Below are 19,081 nucleotides of genomic sequence, written 5' to 3' on the forward strand. Positions count from 1 at the left end.
AGAGTCCTCATCCAACTAGCATCAGAACGAGCCATCCAGACAGCCATAAGATTTGGAATCTACACATATGGAAAGCCGCACTTTGCAGAGCCATGTCCACCACACATGGCAAATGACCTCGGACCGGACCCGGGAACCAAGCTACCCCGACAACTGGAGCAACCAACAGCAAGGCCACCTCCTCCATATACTCCACCACGTCACCCGCTAACCCATCTATACACTACCACCACCACCCCCATTACTACCACTCCCGTCCGCTCCTCCACCAACATCCCATAACCACCTCAGTGATGACTCACTCCTCCCCTATCATGACGTCTCCTATTACTCCCCACCTCCCAGTCCTCACTGGCCGCCAGAAGATGATCAAGCCTCCATAACAACAGACGCAGGAAGACAGACACCTCCACCAGCTCCCGAGATCAACAGGACTCCTCCACCAGCACCCAAGTCCACCACCAGCATAGTCATCCGGGGAGTCAACCCAGCCATCCCAGCAGAACTCATCTTCAACGAAATTCAACGAACAGGAACACAACTGAGGAAGGCAACCAGAATATACAACACAGCCGGGCCCACATACATGGTGCGCCTCGTACTCCAACCGCAAGAAGACGCCCAACTTCTTATTCAACAAGGAATACAACTGTTTGGAAGGCACTATAGGGTGGAATCATTCCGTTCACCTCAATAACCTACCACCCGCCCCCACCCACCTAGCAATCGTCCCCATCAACCCCCCCCCAACACCACCTACCAAATCCAACTAATAAATCCCACCTCCTACACCTCCTACTCACATCCCTCACCAACATAACCCTCTTCTACCAACAAATACTCAACCTACTACTCCCTAACAGCTGAACAAACACCAATTGTAACTCAATCATCACACCAATTGTAATATGTAATGTATCTTATAAATGAAAACCTAATAACTTGTAATGTATGTATCTAAGTATATCTAATAAAAAGCACAAGAGCAGAGGCTGCACCCTTAGCCAAGAGGCCAATCCCCCACACCACCAAAATTAAAAAGCACCATCCTTTTATCTTCCAACCCATTAAAATGCCCAAACCCCACCAAATCTTCTGGCCAGAGAGAAGGCGTAACCTTCTAGGTGGCCTGAACATCCCCCTTGGTCCTTGGTCAGCTATGTGAGTACTAGTGGCAAGAATGTTTCCAAGAAAGTATTCAGTTATACTGAAAATTGTTGCAAGAGAAACTGCCACACATTTTTTCCAGAGAAGGATAGGAAGTAATGTTTAATTTGTTTTGGGAACTAGCTTATGAGATAGTGCAGGACACTTTTCTTTGTGGCCTTATTGATAAAAACGCTTGAAGTTAACAACGAAAAATGTTCTTTCTTTACTCAAGTTTCTAAAACCGGAGAATGCAGATGCACTTGAGCACATGTTAGAGAAAGAGACTGTTGTGGAGGAAAGTGAACTGCAAAAGTGAATTTGGTGAGACTGAGGAAACCATTCAAAAATGAACGTCCATAAATTCCTCTTCGATTATTATTATTATTATTATTATTATTATTATTATTATTATTATTATTATTATTATCATTATTATTATTATTATCATTATTATTATTCTTGCGTTCCGGCCTTCTAAGGACCACGTTACAATTTCAATTGTTCCTCCTTAGTTGTTTCCTTTTCTTCCAGTATTCTTTCATTGTTTCACTGTGTTTCTTTTTCCTGTCTTCAGTCCACTGTGTGCCTGTTTTCCTTTCCTTCCTCCCTTGGGAATCCTTCCACTTGTAAGACTTTCTTTTCAATAATTCTTCTTCTTGTATGTTGTTCCTTTCCAGGTCTTTCTTGACTTCTTGAATCCAGGTGGTAGTTGATTTCTTTTCCCAAAGGTACTTGAAGATTTGTTTAGTTAGTCTATTGTCATCAATTCTGTAAATGTGTCCAAGAAATAGCAATCTCCTTTTTCTTTTTGTTTCTGATATGTTTTCTACGTTCTGGTAAATTTCATTGTTACTTCTTAATTTCCAAAACTCTGCAATTCTTAGAGGACCTAATATTTTCCTTATAATTCTTCTTTCTAATATTTCTAATTTATCAAGCTTGTAGTTCAGTGCTAGACATTCACTGGCATAAAGGCATTCTGGTTTCACTACTGTGTTGTAGTGCTTTATTTTAAGTTTTCTTGATAAGCACTTTTTGTTGTAAGTATTCTTAGTTATACCGTATGCTCTTTCCATCTTTTGTATCCTCTCCTCTATAGCAGATTTTTCTAAACCATTTTCTTGAATTGTCTCACCCAAATATTTGAATTTCTTTACCTTTTCTATTTGACCAATATCCGTTACTAAAAACTTTGGGGCACTCTTTATATTCGTCAAAAATTTTGTTTTCTCAGCAGAGATTCTCAAGCCTGTCATGTTGGCTGTCTTTTCAAGGAGATTGACTTGCATTGCTGCATCTGTAAGGCTTTCTGAAAGTATGGCAAAGTCATCTGCAAATGCTAGGCAATTTATTGCAACACCTTTGTTCTTCTTCCCCAGCATGAGTGGCAATATTTTAGATTCTTTCAGTTTTTCATTCCAAATTCTTACAATTTTCTCCATGACACAATTGAAAAGGAGTGGAGATAGATCATCGCCTGACACCTGTATTTATTTTGAAAGGTCGAGATACTTCACCCATAAATTTTACTTTCGAGATAGTGTCTGTAAGTGTTTCACGAATTAGGTTTGCCAGTTTAGTTTTAACTCCAAATTCACGGATTACTTTATCTAGGGTTTCCCTATCAACAGAGTCAAAAGCTTTTTTAAAGTCAATAAATGTTACAACTATGTCTTTGGAGTTTATTAATCTGTGTCGAATTATAGATTTCAGGTTGAAAATCTGTTCGGAGCAGGATCTTCCTTCTCTAAATCCACCTTGATATTCACTAAATTAACTGTCCAGTGTCGATTTTACTCTATTTAGTAGTATTGTTGAGAATATCTTGTAAGCAACTGGCAAGAGAGATATACCTCTGTAGTTGTTGACATCTTGCTTGTTACCCTTCTTGTGTAATGGATGTATTAGAGCCACTTTCCAATCCTCTGGGATCTTTTCTGTTTCCCAAATTTCTTCAAAGATTATTTGTAGATCTTCTATAATTTTTGGTTCAGCCCATTTTAAAAGTTCAGCTGTTATGGAGTCTTCCCCACTAGCTTTGTTATTTTTAAGATCTTTTATTGCTTCCTTTATTTCTTCTGCTGTTGGAGGTGAATCAGCTTCTAGATTTTCCTGAATTTCTGAACATTCTAATTTATGATTTGGCTCAGGGCAGTTCAGCAAGTGTTCGAAGTGTTTTGCCAGAATCTCACAATTCTCGGCATTGTTAAGGCCAATGTTACCATTTGCATCTCTGAAGCAAATGCTCCGGGATTGATAACCTTTCAGGTTATTCTTAAAGGTCTGATAGAAATTTCAGGAGTTAATTCTTACAAAATTATTCTCAATTTCTACTAGCTGCAATTTTTCAAAAGATCTTTTAACCTGCCTTATTATTCTTGTTGTTTCCTTTCTTTGTTGTTTAAATAGCTCATAGTGTTCATTCTTTCCAGAACACTTCCATTTTTTTCCACTTTTTCGTTCTTTCCATAGGTGCTTCCTCACATACGTTATTCCACCATACTTTCTTTTTAGTTTTAAGTGATCCAAATACTTTCTTCGCTGCACTATTAATCTGTTTAGATAATTCTGGCCATTTGCCATGCTGAGTTATTTTAATTTCTTCCTGAAAGTTTTCTATAGTTGCTTGTGTAATGTTGAGCCTATCTATGTTGTATTTAATTAATTTTCTCGGCCTTCTTTGATTCCTGCGAGGTAGAAGCTTTAGCTTAATTTTAGAGAGGTAATGATCAGAGTCAAACTCCCCACTTCTTATTACTTTAACATTCATAATTTCCTTAATACTTTTTTGAGAAATAGCTACATAGTCCAACTGAAACTCACCTAACAACGGATTTGGGGACATCCATGTTTTAGCCTTTCTTGGAAGTTTCTTAAAGAAGGCTGACATTAATTTTAGGTGAAAGGATTTACAGAGATTAATTAGTCTCATGCCATTTTTGTTTGTTCTTTTGTGTGCCGGATATGCCCCTACTGTTTTGCTGAAAACTTTTTCTTTGCCTATCTGTGCATTAAAATCACCTAGTAGAATAATAACATTTGATTTTGGAATTTTTGACATTTCATCATCTAGAAGACTCCAGAATTCTTCAGTTTTACTTGGGTTCTTGCTATTATCTTTATTTATTGGTGCATGACAGTTAACAAATGTATACTTTTTGTTCTTGCATTTAAGTGTGAGAAGAGATAACCTTTCTGAACTAGATTTGAATTCTATAACATTATCAACTATTGCTTTATGGACATAGAAGGCGGTACCTAGTAGTGGCATTCCTTTCATAATTTTGATTGCTGGTTTACCTTTAAAGATTCTATAATTTTTGGTTTCTGTTACATTCTCATTCATAAACCATGTCTCTTGAGCTGCTAAGATCTGGATTTCATGTCTATCTAAGAAAATTTCCAGTTCTTTCTGTTTGCCGGTTTTTAGCAAGGAATTTACATTAAGAGTGCCTGCAAAGAATTCCCTCTTAAATTTAAGTCTGAAAGGATTCCAAGGATGCTCCGACTCACCCTTATTGCAGATGTTAGGACTTCCCAGAACCCTAGGTCCCGATGCATTGCATAACGCAATGGTGGATTTCTCTTCCGAGCTACCACCTGGGGTAGTGCTTTCATTCAGCGGACCTTCCATTCTGCAACTGAAATTGTACATTGTACAAGGTAGGAAATTAATTCCAAGATAAGATCGGATTGTTAGTCCGAAATGATTTTTTATTCGTGCTTTACTCCACTAGGTTCTTCCGCCCTCTCCGCCATTGGGACATTAAATTCCTCATCCGCCTTTGAGACCGTTGACCAGGTTTCACCTGTAACCCTAGGCAGGGGCCCTTACAGGGTGCTACCATCCGGAGCCAGATGGACCCAGGTTTTTTACGAGGTTGTTACTCCTCCCCCTCCTCCTTCCCCATCACTTGCAAGATGAGGCCCCGGGCTTGGGACTGGCAATGGCGGAGTTTATTATTATTATTATTATTATTATTATTATTATTATTATTATTATTATTATTATTATTATTATTATTATTATTATTATTTATGAATACATTTTACTTTGTGTACCTATTGCCTTTGCTAGCCGGACTATGTCTTCTGGTATAGGCTAGAGCAATTTTGTTACTTTCATATATTTGTCTCTGTCTTATCCTTGGCTTTGACAATCCTTCTGCAGCCAGTCCCTGCTATGAATGGTGTGAAAATGTTGCGCATAGGGTCGGTTGGTGTATGCATTTCAGTGGGCTTGGCAGACTGATATGTAATAGCAACTCTGGCTCGGTGAGGAAAGCAACGGGAAACTACCTCACTCCTCATTTCCCTATTACGCCTCTTCAGTGATGCCTAGGCCATCTATGACAGCTGATGGCAGAGCTGTTGAGGATCCCACCAGCAGCATCGCTGACGGACTGAACATACATAGTGTAACTTATTAAGGCGATGCCAGTGTATATTTAATCATTATTCTCTGATTTAAACTTCTTTCAAAAGTGGATTATTAACAAAATAGTTTAATTTTTTGTAAATTCTACATATTTATACTGTATATATTTTATAATGTTATTATAAAAATATACTTATTAATCAGTACATGGTAGCTATTTTTCTGTATTAAATTATTTTGAACAAATCTTCTGCCCATAAGTGTCAATTTAAGGTGCTGATTGTGAGTGTAGGCAATAATGACTTAAGTAAACTCACATTTAAATCAAAATATTTAAGAACTAGTGAAATTTAAATTCACAGTGAAATTGGCATTTGGAATCTCCTTTGAAAATAAAGAAAATACAGACCTTTAAGTTTTAACTGGAAAAAATCCAAAGAAAAGCAGCTCGATTTGTTCTGGGTGATTTCTAGCAAAAGAGTAGCATTACAAAAATGTTGCAAACCTTGGGCTGGGAAGATTGGGAGAAAGGAGACAAGCTGCTTGACTAAGTGGAATGTTGCATAAGATCAATTTCATGTTTTTACCCATATTGAACTTACTACTAGTATTTACAATTTTTGTTTTTATTATCCACTCAATTCAATACATAAAATGTTTGTCTCCAAAGGGACATTACAATACAAACGTTAATTGGAACATGTTTCGCTCACTGTATCGAGTATCTTCAGCCATCTTTTATATGATTTTCTGAAGGTTGAATCATACATTAAACCTTATTTATAAGTGGTGTGTTCCGAGCTGTCAGTGGAGAGATGGCGTGGAATGCCATCAGTAGACGAATAAGTTTGAGTGGTGTCTTTAAAAGTAGGAAAGATCACAATATGAAGATAAAGTTGAAATTCAAGAGGACAAATTGTGGCAAATATTTGTTTATAGGAAGGGGAATTAGGAATTGGAATAACTTACCAAGGAGAGGTTCAATAAATTTCCAATTTCTTTGCAATCATTTAAGAAAATGCTAGGAAAACAACAGATGAGGAATCTGCCACCTGGGCAACTGCCCTAAATACAGATCAGGATTGATTGATTGATTGATTGATTGATTGATTGATTGATTGATTGATTGATTGATTGATTGATTGTTTGATTGATTGATTGATTGATTGATTGATTGATTGATTGATTGATTGATTGATGTACCTGTGCTTCGCTACGGAATTCTACATTGTATACAGAATTGTAGGTTAGGTAGAGTACACGTTGTGAGCAAGACTGTATTAAATTACATAGCTCTTAACATTACCCAGGAAACGCGACAGAGAAATCACCAAACGTCTTTTCTCATATGAAGACTGCGTTAGGGAATTTTCATTGTAATGGTAGGCCCACTTGCATACCATCAGTTACAATCAGGTCAGGGAATTGCATTATAATGACAGACACTCACTCTCCACCTGCCTTTTTACATCCTCAGTAAGACTGTCTTAGTGGTTTTCCCAACTGAAATGAACATAGGTCATTACAATGACTTCAGTAGGAATGGCGTGAGTAAAAGCAATGATTTCACATGAAATACTCAATCAAATCAAAAATCACACATTTTCTCACAGTACTACGATGCCAATTTAACAGTCCAGAGTTCCAGAGCTGGAATGACCCGGCCGCAGACAGCCGTGATCCGTGAACACTCTTAGTCTATTTTCGGAGGGGGGTCAATAGTGGAGAGTCCCAGGGCAAAAACTATGCCCTTTTACTAATCTGTTTCCTAGGAGTACCCAATGAGTCGGAAAATTTCAATTCACTACACTGGCGGCGGAAAAATCTACCTGACTTGGAAGCAATTTTTTCCTCCAAGCCAGAGGAGAAACCACCTCTTAATTTTGAATAAAATGAATGTAGAATTTAATAAACAAGAAGAAATGGCTCTTTTCTGGGTTGAATTTTGAGTTATTTAATGAATTGTAGTGCTATAATTTGGAATATGCCTAAATTGTAATGCTAGACCAGGTCATACTACTACTACTACCTGAGCCTCTGCCTTAAGAATGCACACTGTTCATTCAAAACAGTGTGTCAGAGTAGGGATCGAATAGCTGGAATACTATGATGAACCAGTGAGGTATGTAACAGCAGTATAGTATCAGAAAATGTATGAATCAGAGGAATGACATGCTAAAGAAGAAAGTTTTCTAACTCCCCAGCTATTTCCCGCCAATATTCAGTTAGGCTGTTATACTCAGTATGCAGCAGTAGTCCCATCTATCGGAGTTGAGCGGCAGCATAAGGGACAAAGACCATCACCACAAACAATGGTCAGTGTAGGTCTAATGTTATTGTTGATCAATGATATATACTTTCAATATTGTAGGCCTTCACATTTGGTTCGTTCCGACTCTGAAATACCGCTCTTATCATAGTTGGTACAGTAAAATTGAATAAAACATAAATGGTCAAAAATTGTATTCTCTATAACTTTTGTTATGTAGTACTTTTCGATAGAACCAATAACATAGGTATTTAAAAATTAAATTTTAAGCACCTTCCCCTAAACTACAATTTCATTCAGGGTGAATAAAATTGTTTATAGCTTAGACTGTAGTTTCTTATTCCCCAACTCTATGTACCGACTTTCATTAAATTCTGTTAACCAATTTTCTCGTGGTTCAGCGTTGATATGGACTTGGCAACAAAAATACAAAATTCATGAATATCTGTGGTATCAAAGCCAGTACGGTAACAATGTATGACATAAATGATCGGAAATTTAATTCTATATAACTTTAGTTATGTATTATTTATCCATAAGACCAACAATAATATAAATACTTGAGAAAACAATTTTAGGCCTTCCCCTAAACTACCATTTCACTCAGCATGAGTAAAATGATTTATAGCCTAGATTGTAGTGGCTTATCCCCCAACTTCACATGCCGATTTTCATTAAATTCTCTTTAGTCATTTTCTCGTGATGCGTGTACATACAGACGGACAGAAATTACGGAAAAGTAAAAAGTGCATTTCCTTGTTACTATGGACATGACCGATACAGAAATACCATTATTTTCAAATTCTGAGCAATGTACAGACAAAACTCTTATTATATATATATATATATATATAGATTAAGATGTCCTTAAATGAAAAACTTGGATATTTACAGTGTTTCAAAAACTTTGGATGTGATTTTCTCAAAACAGTATTTTCAGGCTTAAGTTGTTATTGCACCCATCTCCTCAATTGTAACTGCTATCAGTACAGATTGTAATGAAATTTTTATCATGTGATACTATGTCCTGGATGGTGAAGAGTGTGACTTGCATTCCTTGCAGACTTAAATACAATTCGTTCAAGCAACTGAATATATCTGCTTAATAAGCAAGTCTCACAAGCCACGAGAAATTATTGAAGAAGACTTTGAAGTTGCATATCCCATCGAGAAGAAATATTCAAACTTCATCTCTCAGTTCAAACAAGAGGGTCAAAATTTTGCCTCTCAACAGCTACATAACTTCTGTATGCAATAGCAAATGTTCATGGTCACTCCCCATCTCCTTGCATAGCACCAAAAATAACCTGGAAGTTAGAGGCCTGGCTTTGATGAAATTCATAAATTACACAACTTCTTTCAGCACATCATCTGTTTCTGAGGTTATGTTGCGAGTGCTTCACGGTGGATTCAACAATGAGTCCACATTTCATGAGGGGTGACAGTCTTCACGTGTGCAATTACGCCTTTATAAATTTTCCATATAAGGCCCTAGCACCGTCTGTAGTTAATCCAATGCATTGCTCCCATTTTAAGTCCATTTTCAGTCTGATTGTGTTGAGGACCTCAAAGATACATTCGGCAATAGCTTGCTTGGGTAAGATTGAACAAAACAGCAAATCCTTGTGGATCGTGTTCTCAAATTCTATCGAATGAAAGTTTAGTAAGTTGGCACTGACACAAATATCAGTGTTTTCGTCGAGCTGCAATGAATAGCGTTTGCCAGTTTTCAGTCGTTCTAAGAATGTATGAGTAACTTTGTTTTGGACACTTCCTCCTATTCAACAACAATAAAGGTGTTTTAATTTAATCCACCTATTCAATACTTTTATTTTTACTTATAGTGGTTACATAAACAGACTATCAGTTAAATAGGACATGTTTCGCCCTCAATTAAGGGCATCTTCAGCCTAAAAACAATCATCAAGAGTACAACTAATATTAAATGTGGAAGCTAAAAGTTCAGATAGTTATTAAAATTCGGGACATAAAAGTGAAAAATGATACAATATATAAAGATGCTAATGGAAACACTGTCAGTGATTAAACTATAATCTTTTCAGAGACTAAAACTTCTTCCATTAAAATTCTATTTAAAATAGTTCATTTAAAATGTTAGTGGAATACCAAAGTGGAAATAAAATAAAGCCAATGACATGAGGGCGTGAACACAAGCATAAAGATGATTGTCATAAATACAATGCGTCCAAGGCTGCTGATGAAATTCGTGAGCATAAAATGAGACAGAAGCATCAGTTGAAAAATTGTAGAAGTGGCCCTTAGCACCGGTAGGTAATACTATTGGCTGAAACCTTGTCAGGAAATGTCAATAGATACTGAAATAATGTTTTCTGTAAGAGAAGGAAAAGATGAATTAAGAAGTTGAATGTAAGGAGAGAATTCGGATTACATAATTTGAAACAGATGAAGATTTACATGTTAGTTGAAAGTTATTTGTTATCTACTGTTGTGTTGGTTGCTGCCCTTCTGTTGGTTCTGAGTCTCGTGTTGTAACTGTGCTGCAGAGGAGGCAGTGAACTCGGAGGGGAAGGAATAGGGGAGTGTGGAAGGGAGGAGAGGATAGGTGGAGTCAACTGTAACGAGGCTGAAAAAGGGGCGGAGTCAACCGTATTGATGGAAGTAGGCCTAATATCTGTAGGTATGGGTGGAGTATTAGAGTATGAAGAATTAAATATATTAGGTATCCTAAATTTATTCGAACTAACTGACTTTAATAATTTCGGCATTAATTCATATAACATACTTTTACTGTCCGTGATTTCATTAAGATTCTGTTCTTTATTGTATGTCTGATCTAAATAGATATATAAACTTTCTAATTCATTCAACATTCTCCCTTTTTCTATGTTTCTAATTATTGCTAGGTCTTTCTCTTTGGATTCAAATCTGTGACCAGTCTCCCTCATATGCAAACTCATCACTGAGTATTTCTTATGTTTTTCTGTGTCAACATGTTCCATGTATCTTGTCATAAAACTTCTTCCAGTCTGTCCAACATATGAAAAATTACACTGTGTACATTTGAGTTTGTATACTCCTGATCCCAAATAATGATTTTTGTCATAATTAACTTTTTTATGATTAAAGAATATGGACTGGTTAGTATTAGTAGTTCTAAAAGCTATATTAAAATTATGTTTCTTGAATACGTTAGTAATCTGGTGTATAGCTGGATTAAAAGTGAATGTAGCATACTCAGTTTTTTGGTTTTTTCTGGTATCAGATTCGTGGATAACTTATTCTTAATTTTATTAATTGTTGATCATTTCTATTTTGAAACCATTTTGTTTAGCGATGTACCTAATATCATTTAATTCTTTCTTCAAATTCTTGGGAGAGAGAGGGATTCTAAGTGCTCTATAAATCAGACTGTGAAAAGATGCTTGTTTATATGAATTTGGGGGTTTAAAAAAATTGTTTATAGTTGTAGATGATTGTATTGGTTTTCTAAATATTTGGAAATCAAGAGTGTTAACCTTACGCGTAACCGTTACATCTAGAAAATTCAATGAGTTATCAACTTCGTCCTCTTTCGTGAATTTCAAATTAGGTTCGATTTCATTTAACTTATTTAAGATTTCTTGACTATTAGTGACATCTTTGTTTATGATTACAAACGTATCATCTACATATCTCAACCATAAATCAATTCCTTTAATTTTTGCTATTATTTCATTGTGTTTGATTGAATCCATAAAAAATGTTGGCAACGATGCCTGATATTGGGTCACCCACTGCTAATCCATTCTCTTTATCAATTTTTTTGTTAAATGAGAAGTAATTATTGTCTAATACAAAATTTAACAATCTAGTGAATTCTTCTACTTCCATTTTACTAGGATTACTGTGTTTACGAATATTATCATGAATAATATTAACAGTTTTATCTGTCGGAATATTCGGGAACATATTCACAACGTCATACGAACACATCATCTGGTTTGGACGTACGCCAAATTTAAGCAAAATGTCACACAAGTCAATGGAATTTCTTAATGGTTGTTTATTAAAAGTGTAATGTCTTTTCAAAAATTATGAATGTATTTGGAGACCTTATACAAGGGAGAATTTCGGCAATTGATTATCAGACGAATCGGAACATCTTTTTTTTATGTATTTTGGGCAAAGCTCTAGTTTCTGGGAGCCTAGGATTCATGTTGACAAGTTTTAATTGTTCTTGTTCGGTAAAAAGAGATGTGGATCTTTTAAGTAAGGCCTTTAAGTTGCGTTGAACTTTAGCTAACGGATCTTTAGTCACTAATGTGTATTTGTTGTTATCAAAAAAATCTTCAGTTTTCTTGATATATGTATCTTTATCCATCAATATGATCGCACCCCCCTTATCAGCCTTGGTTACTATAATATTATCTTCAATTTTCAATTTCATGTTTTTTATTGTTTTCTGTTGTTTAGGATCAAAATTGATATAAATCTCTTTAGCTAATCTGGGTAATCTCTTCTTTACCTCCAATCTTACTTCGTCTTGTACATCGCGTGGGAGTTTTTATGTTCGCCTCCGCTTCTGCAACTGTGTTAATAATGTCTATTTCTCTATCTTTATTAGGCCAATTGTGTTTTGGACCTCTTTTAAGTAGGTCATTCTCTCCTTCTGTAAATTGTACCTTGGTCAAGTTAACTACCGGTAGGAGTAACGGTGTCCGATGGGCCTTTAATTTGTTCTTGTTTCGTTTGTTTAGTGTGATGTACTTGTGTGTCTATCAAATGATTCAATTTCTTATTCAATGTATCCTGTTTCTTACTAAGTGCGTATGTTAGTTTGTGTTCCATGTGTTGATAAAATGACTGCCATGCTAATGAGGCTAAATTCTGTGTCACCACTAGGTGAACGTTATATAATTGCAAATTCAATTTCGATTTCTTCCTGTAATATACCTTGATTTCATTTTTAAGCCATAATTCACTTACCTTACTTTGGGTTATATTATGGCTTGGACTGCTTATGTTCTTACGTTGTGTTGATTTAAGAAAAGTAGGTACCAGTTTTAGTCTCGGACATTGTTTAAGAAAAGCTGAATCCTTTACTAACTTACAAATCTTCATTTTCAGATTGAGAAACTTATTTAATTATTTTCACTTTGGTATTCCACTAACATTTTAAATGAACTGTTTTAATTAGAATTTTAATGGAAGTTGTTTTAGTCTCTGACAAGATTATAGTTTAATCATTGACAGTGTTTCCATTAGCATCTTTATATATAGGCCTATTGTATCATTTTTCACATTTTTATGTCCCGAATTTTAATAACTAGCTAAACTTTTAGCTTCCACATTTAATATTAGTTGTACTCTTGATGATTGTTTTTAGGCTGAAGATGCCCTTAATTGAGGGCGAAACATGTCCCATTTAACTGATAGTCTGTTTATGTAACCACTATAAGTGAAAATAAAAGTATTGAATAGGTGGATTAAATTAAAACACCTTTATTGTTGTTGAACTGTAAATTTTCAATATGGACCAAAAATGAGATTTATAACCTGTAATACAACATAACACTTCCACCTAATCAACACTTACAAATTATGTTATACAATTTTATTCCATTTACAGTAGAACTAATTTTGGTCTATTGGTTAGACCATCTTCAGCTACATTGATAAACTTAAGAACCATACATTACAAACTATAAACAATGATAAAAATTCTATTTTATTTTATAACTTGTACCATCTATCGGCCAAGTTAAGAGTTATGTATGCTTATGTATAATATACAACAGTGAAGACATAGTTCCTAAATGTTAAAAAATGATCTATGAAATGTGTTTTACAATAAAATTTTGCTCTTTAAGTACTTAAAACTTACATTATTACTGCAAACCACAGTTTGGAAATGACTAAGATAGACCTATACTTACATCCAGTAAGATAGTGCTGTACAATAGCAATTTTACTAACAACTTGGGATGATAGCCATATGGTTCATTCCTAATATTATAAATGCAATATATCCTTAAACCGGGCATGCTAGTGAATTTCGTTCACCAACCTGAGTGTTTCATCTGTAGTTTTTAGTTCCTAAGAGCTACAGCCGTCGTGCTGCTAGTACCTTCCGGCAAAGTCTTATCGATACTCTCAGTGTAGCGGTATCTGTCCAGGAAATTGTATGTGTCACGCTATTCGACCTTGACTTGCGCGTGCCGTCATTTCGTGAACTTTCTTCACCACGCGCCCGGATATGTACATAAAATTGTACCTTAAACGTTCTTGGAGTTTGATTATTTTAAAATGTTGACTATAGAGGAAACAAAAGTAACTACCTATTTTTATTGTAGGGCGAAGTTTGTGAAGGTTGAAGACATACAAACGCTGTTATAGGAATTATCTGATGAGGAGGAAGGATCTGAGGGAGCCAAAGTTTGTGATTTTTCTGATGGTGAAGATGAAGTGGTAGATTATTCAGACATTGATCATGACAGTGAGAGTGAACAAGAAGGTGATGTATGCATAGTTGGTAGCAATGAACATGACGAACAAGGGTTTTTTTGGGAAAAGATGAAACAATGTGGTGCACCACTAGCTTTTCAAGGGCTACCCCTAGGATTGAAAATATTTCTTTTCAACTCACGAATAAGTGGTTGGTTGAACGAGCTAAGATAAGAACACTGCCTCTGGATATCCAAGCAGTGTTATCCCCATACCATGAGGAAGAAACATCAGAAGAAACAAATTGCCATCGAAGAGAGGACGATGCATTCACTGTGAGTGGAAACAAAATCAAGTCACCACAATGAAGTGTAATCAGTGTCATAACTTCGTGTAAAGCGTACTCTAAAAGATGCATTAGATGTGTAAGCTGTGAGGATAATGATTAATGAAGATCATTAGAAGTGTTTCATTTTAAGTTCTCATGAGTTAAGTATTCATCTGTTTCAATTTTATTTTCAGTCTTCTACCCATGAACATTTTTACTTTTATTATTATATGTATGTGCTGTCACTTGTAATTGTGTTGTAATTATTATGTCTTAAGTATTATAAAGCACATAAGGAGTAACAATATCAGTCGTGTAAGAGTTAGTACTTGTTAACCAGTTGCTAAGACTAAGAAAAATGAATGGTGAACGAAATTCACCACGCGCCCGGCAATGTAACATTTACAGGTGCGCCCGCTTTAGGGATATATAAAAAAGTTGCACGTGCATGTCATTTTATATATATATATATATATATATCTAGGACCAAAAAGCAATATTAAATAACAATGAATTCATTTATATTTCCATATCTCAATTGTCAGACTGTAAATCCATTGTGTTTCCCAGTTTGTCTGGTATACATTCTCAGTATGACAACAACTAGGTTCAGGTTGATGGGGTGAAAGTTCCTCTTTGGGATCATTGTATCTAGGTGTTAATAAAATTGGGGTAATCACATAAATGGGATTGTAAATAAAGGGTACAGATCCCTTCACATGGTTATGAGGGTGTTTAGGGGTTGTGGGAAGGATGTAAAGTAGAGCGCTTATGAGTCTCTGGTAAGACCCCCAACTAGAGTATGGTTCGAATGTATGGGACCCTCACCAGGATTACTTGATTCAAGAACTGGAAAAAATCCAAAGAAAAGCAGCTCGATTTGTTCTGGGTGATTTCTGACAAAAGAGTAGCGTTACAAAAATGTTGCAAATTTTGGGCTGGGAAGAATTGGGAGAAAGAAGACAAACTGCTCTACTAAGTGGTATGTTCTAAGCTGTCAGTGGAGAGATGGCATGGAATGACCATTAGTAAATGAATAAGTTTGAGTGGCATCTTTAAAAGTAGGAAAGATCACAATATGAAGATAAAGTTGTAATTCAAGAGGACAAATTGGTGCAAATATTAATTTAGGGGAAGGGGAGTTAGGGATTGGAATAACTTACCAAGGGAGATGTTCAATAAATTTCCAATTTCTTTGAAATCATTTAAGAAAAGACTAGGAAAACAACAGATAGGGAATCTGCCAACTGGGCGACTGCCCAAAATGCAGATCAGTATTGATTGGTTGGTCGGTCGATTGATTGATTGATTGATTGATTGATTGATTGATTGATTGATTGATTGATTGATTGATTGATTGATTGATTGATTGATTGATTGATTGATTGATTGATTGATTGATTGATTGATTGATTGATCTAACTTAATTTCACCATACCTCCCTTTTCTCATATTTTCATATTTTTTCTTTCCACAGAACTTCTGGTGGACGGCTGCATCTCGTCCCCGAGATTGGGAAGATCCCACTGGCCGATGCAATTCTCATTGAAGACCCCAGCGAGCATGGTGTGAATGATGATGATGGTAACATTGTTTCTTTTATGGCTGGCAACTGCACTGACTCTGTACTGAACAGTGCTTTTGTCAGCATGAAAAGGACAAAAATAATTTATGAAAAATAAATTTCCATAACATTGTATTAGACAGCAAAATAATAAATTAGATTTTTATTACATGAGGTCCCTTAAACATTTTAAGTTTGATGGAATCTGTTCCTTGCATAAATATAGATTATATTTAAATTATATTATGCATATTATGTTATAGTGTATATTATGCCTTCTCAAAACATGAAATATCCATTATTTAAATGTTGGTAAAACTCTCTATAAATCAGATATAGTCTCAGTGGTACTTGTAGGCATATTATTTACTAGCAAGATACCCGTGCTTCGCTACGGTATTATACTGAAATTTATAATTGAATGCTTATTGTTGTAGATATATAACCCGCCAAAATTCGCGATCGGACTCGTTTTCTAATACATTATGGCAAGTTTCCTCCCATTTTTCAATCTTTCTTTCCAGCAATCGATTTCGTACTTCCCGGGCTAGGTCCAGGTATTCCACCCAGTCAGTTGGGTCCCTAAATCTTTGCCCTCTTTTCCTATAAGCATTTTTAATATGGATCAAATCCTTCAGGAGATCCGGCATGGTGTCTTCTTGGATGCCTTGGAGGTACTGAACACGCGGCTGGACTGCATTCTTAGTCATTACCCGTCCAGGACCCATTTCCAGCGGGATCCGCACATTTGACGACGGCCCAGAAAATTATTATTATTATTATTATTATTATTATTATTATTATTATTATTATTATTATTATTATAGATGTTCTGGACCCCACAGCAAGATGCAAGACCGCTACTTGGCGGTAACTTACATCTGCTGCCATTGTCATTGTTGACAATGTGACCAGCGCCATTGTAGTGCGTAGGCAAATGTGCGGGATTTCTGGTGATACGAATGACATACTTCCGTGCATTATTGACCTTATTATAGCGGTGAACAGACGGTCAATCTCTTTCCTATCGTTTATTTCAAATTAGTTTAAATTTTTATTTATATGCCAGGAGAATCTACTGTAATCTAAGAACGTTCTCCAAAGTAAAAGATGGTTCTTGAAAACGAACCCAGGAAAGATTAGAAATGATCGGTTTATGATCAAAATAAGTACATCCTAAATCTACAGCATGTTTCCAGTCATTCGACAGAGTCAGGAATGGAATGAATAAAGCCCCCGTCTAGCGGCGACAATAGGAATTGTTCCGGCTGCCGAAGTCTGTCGCACTTCTCTGGGGCAGTGATTAATAAATGACAAATGAAATGAATTAATATTGGACAGTGTTGCTGGAATGAATGATGACAGGGAAAACCGGAGTATCCGGAGAAAACCTGTTCCGCCTCCTTTTTTGTCCAGCACGAATGTCACATGGAGTGACCGGGATTTAAACCACGGAACCAAGCTGTGAGAGGCCGGCACGCTGCCGCCTGAACAACGGAGGCTCCTTGTAAGTACATTGTGAACAGTAAAGTCAATTGGTCTCCCCTCCTTTTACACCCCACCGCCGTTAAGGTTATTTACCCCCCAAAAAAGAATGAAAAGATGGCGTGCTTCTTTATGTTTAAAGGAGATTCCAAACACCAATGTGGTCACATCTATTACCTTCAGTTTTGAGATATAAGTATATGCATAAAAATAATTCACTTTTTTCACTTCCTTTCAAACTCCTCCCCCTCCCCCTAAGTGAATTTTCCGGCAAAAAATACTTGTTTCTTTAATAGTGAAGGATCTAAATACCAAATATCATGACTCTAACTTCTTCAGTTTTAGATTTGTGTGTCCTCACAAAAGGAATTCAACTCCTTTTCACTCCCCCCCCCCCCACACCCCAAGATGGTTTTCCCCCAAAACACATTTTCCTTTGTTTTAAAGGAGATCCAAATACCAATTTTCATGTCTGTAACCACTTTAGTTTTTATTAGCTTATGTATTCTCATACAAATAAGTCAATTAATTTTTCTATTCTTTAACCCCCCCTTCATTGGATTTTCCGAGAATACGTGTTTCTTTACTTTTAAAGCAGATTTCAAATATCACATTTCACGTCTGTAACATCTTCATTTTTGAGATATCATTAGCCTAATTAAAAGAATTCAACACCATTTTCAGTCATTATTAACTACCCCCTCCACCCAAGTGGTATTTCCGAAAACAAAAAATACATGTTTCTTTATTTTTAAAGGAGATTCTAAATACAAATTATTACATCTATAAACTTTAGAAGTTTTGAGATATAGATATACTCATTTTAAAAATTCAACCCCTTTTCACCCCCCATTAATTGGATTTTCCAAAAACCAAAAAATACGTGTTTTTTTATTTTTAAAGGAGATCTCAAACACCAATTTTCAGGTCTGTAATATCTTCATGTTCTGAAATATAAGTAGCCTCATTTAAGGCATTCAACCCCTTTTTCACCCTTTTCCACCCTTCCTGTTGGGATTTTCCGCAAACAAAATAATACGTGTTTCCTTATTTTTAAAGGAGATTCTAAAGACCAATTTTTACATCTATAAACTTTAAAAGTTTTGAGATACAGATACACTCATTTTCAAAATTCACCCCCTTTTCACCCCCCATTAATTGGATTGTCCGAAAACAAAAAGATACATGTTTCTTTGTTTTTAAAGGAGCTCCCAAATACCAATTTTTAGGTCTGTAATATGTTCATTTTCTGAGATATAAGTATCCTCATTAAAGGCATTCAAACAATTTTGCACCCCTGTTCACCCTTCCTATTGGGATTTTCGGAAAACAAAAAAATACATGTTTCTTTATTTTCAATGAAAATTCTAAATACCAATTTTTACATCTGTAAACTTTCAAAGTTTTGAGATATAGATACACTAATTTTAAAAACTCACCCCCCTTTTCACCCACCCATTAATTGGATTTTCCAAAAACAAAAAAATACGTGTTTCTTTGTTT

At 35.7% G+C, this 19,081-nt stretch overlaps 1 protein-coding gene across 1 annotated transcript in view; it reads left to right on the top strand.

The window, feature by feature from the left end:
- Nucleotides 1-19,081, top strand: part of LOC136859048 (ras-specific guanine nucleotide-releasing factor 2) — a 1,472,247-nt gene that overhangs the window by 903,776 nt on the left and 549,390 nt on the right. Inside the window, exon 11 of the mRNA XM_068225766.1 lies at nt 16,007-16,113. Within this exon, the coding sequence (XP_068081867.1) occupies nt 16,007-16,113 (107 nt within the window). The remainder of the gene's footprint in view (nt 1-16,006; nt 16,114-19,081) is intronic.

Source organism: Anabrus simplex, chromosome 1, assembly GCF_040414725.1.
Source record: "Anabrus simplex isolate iqAnaSimp1 chromosome 1, ASM4041472v1, whole genome shotgun sequence".
Taxonomy (NCBI): Eukaryota; Metazoa; Arthropoda; class Insecta; order Orthoptera; family Tettigoniidae; genus Anabrus; species Anabrus simplex.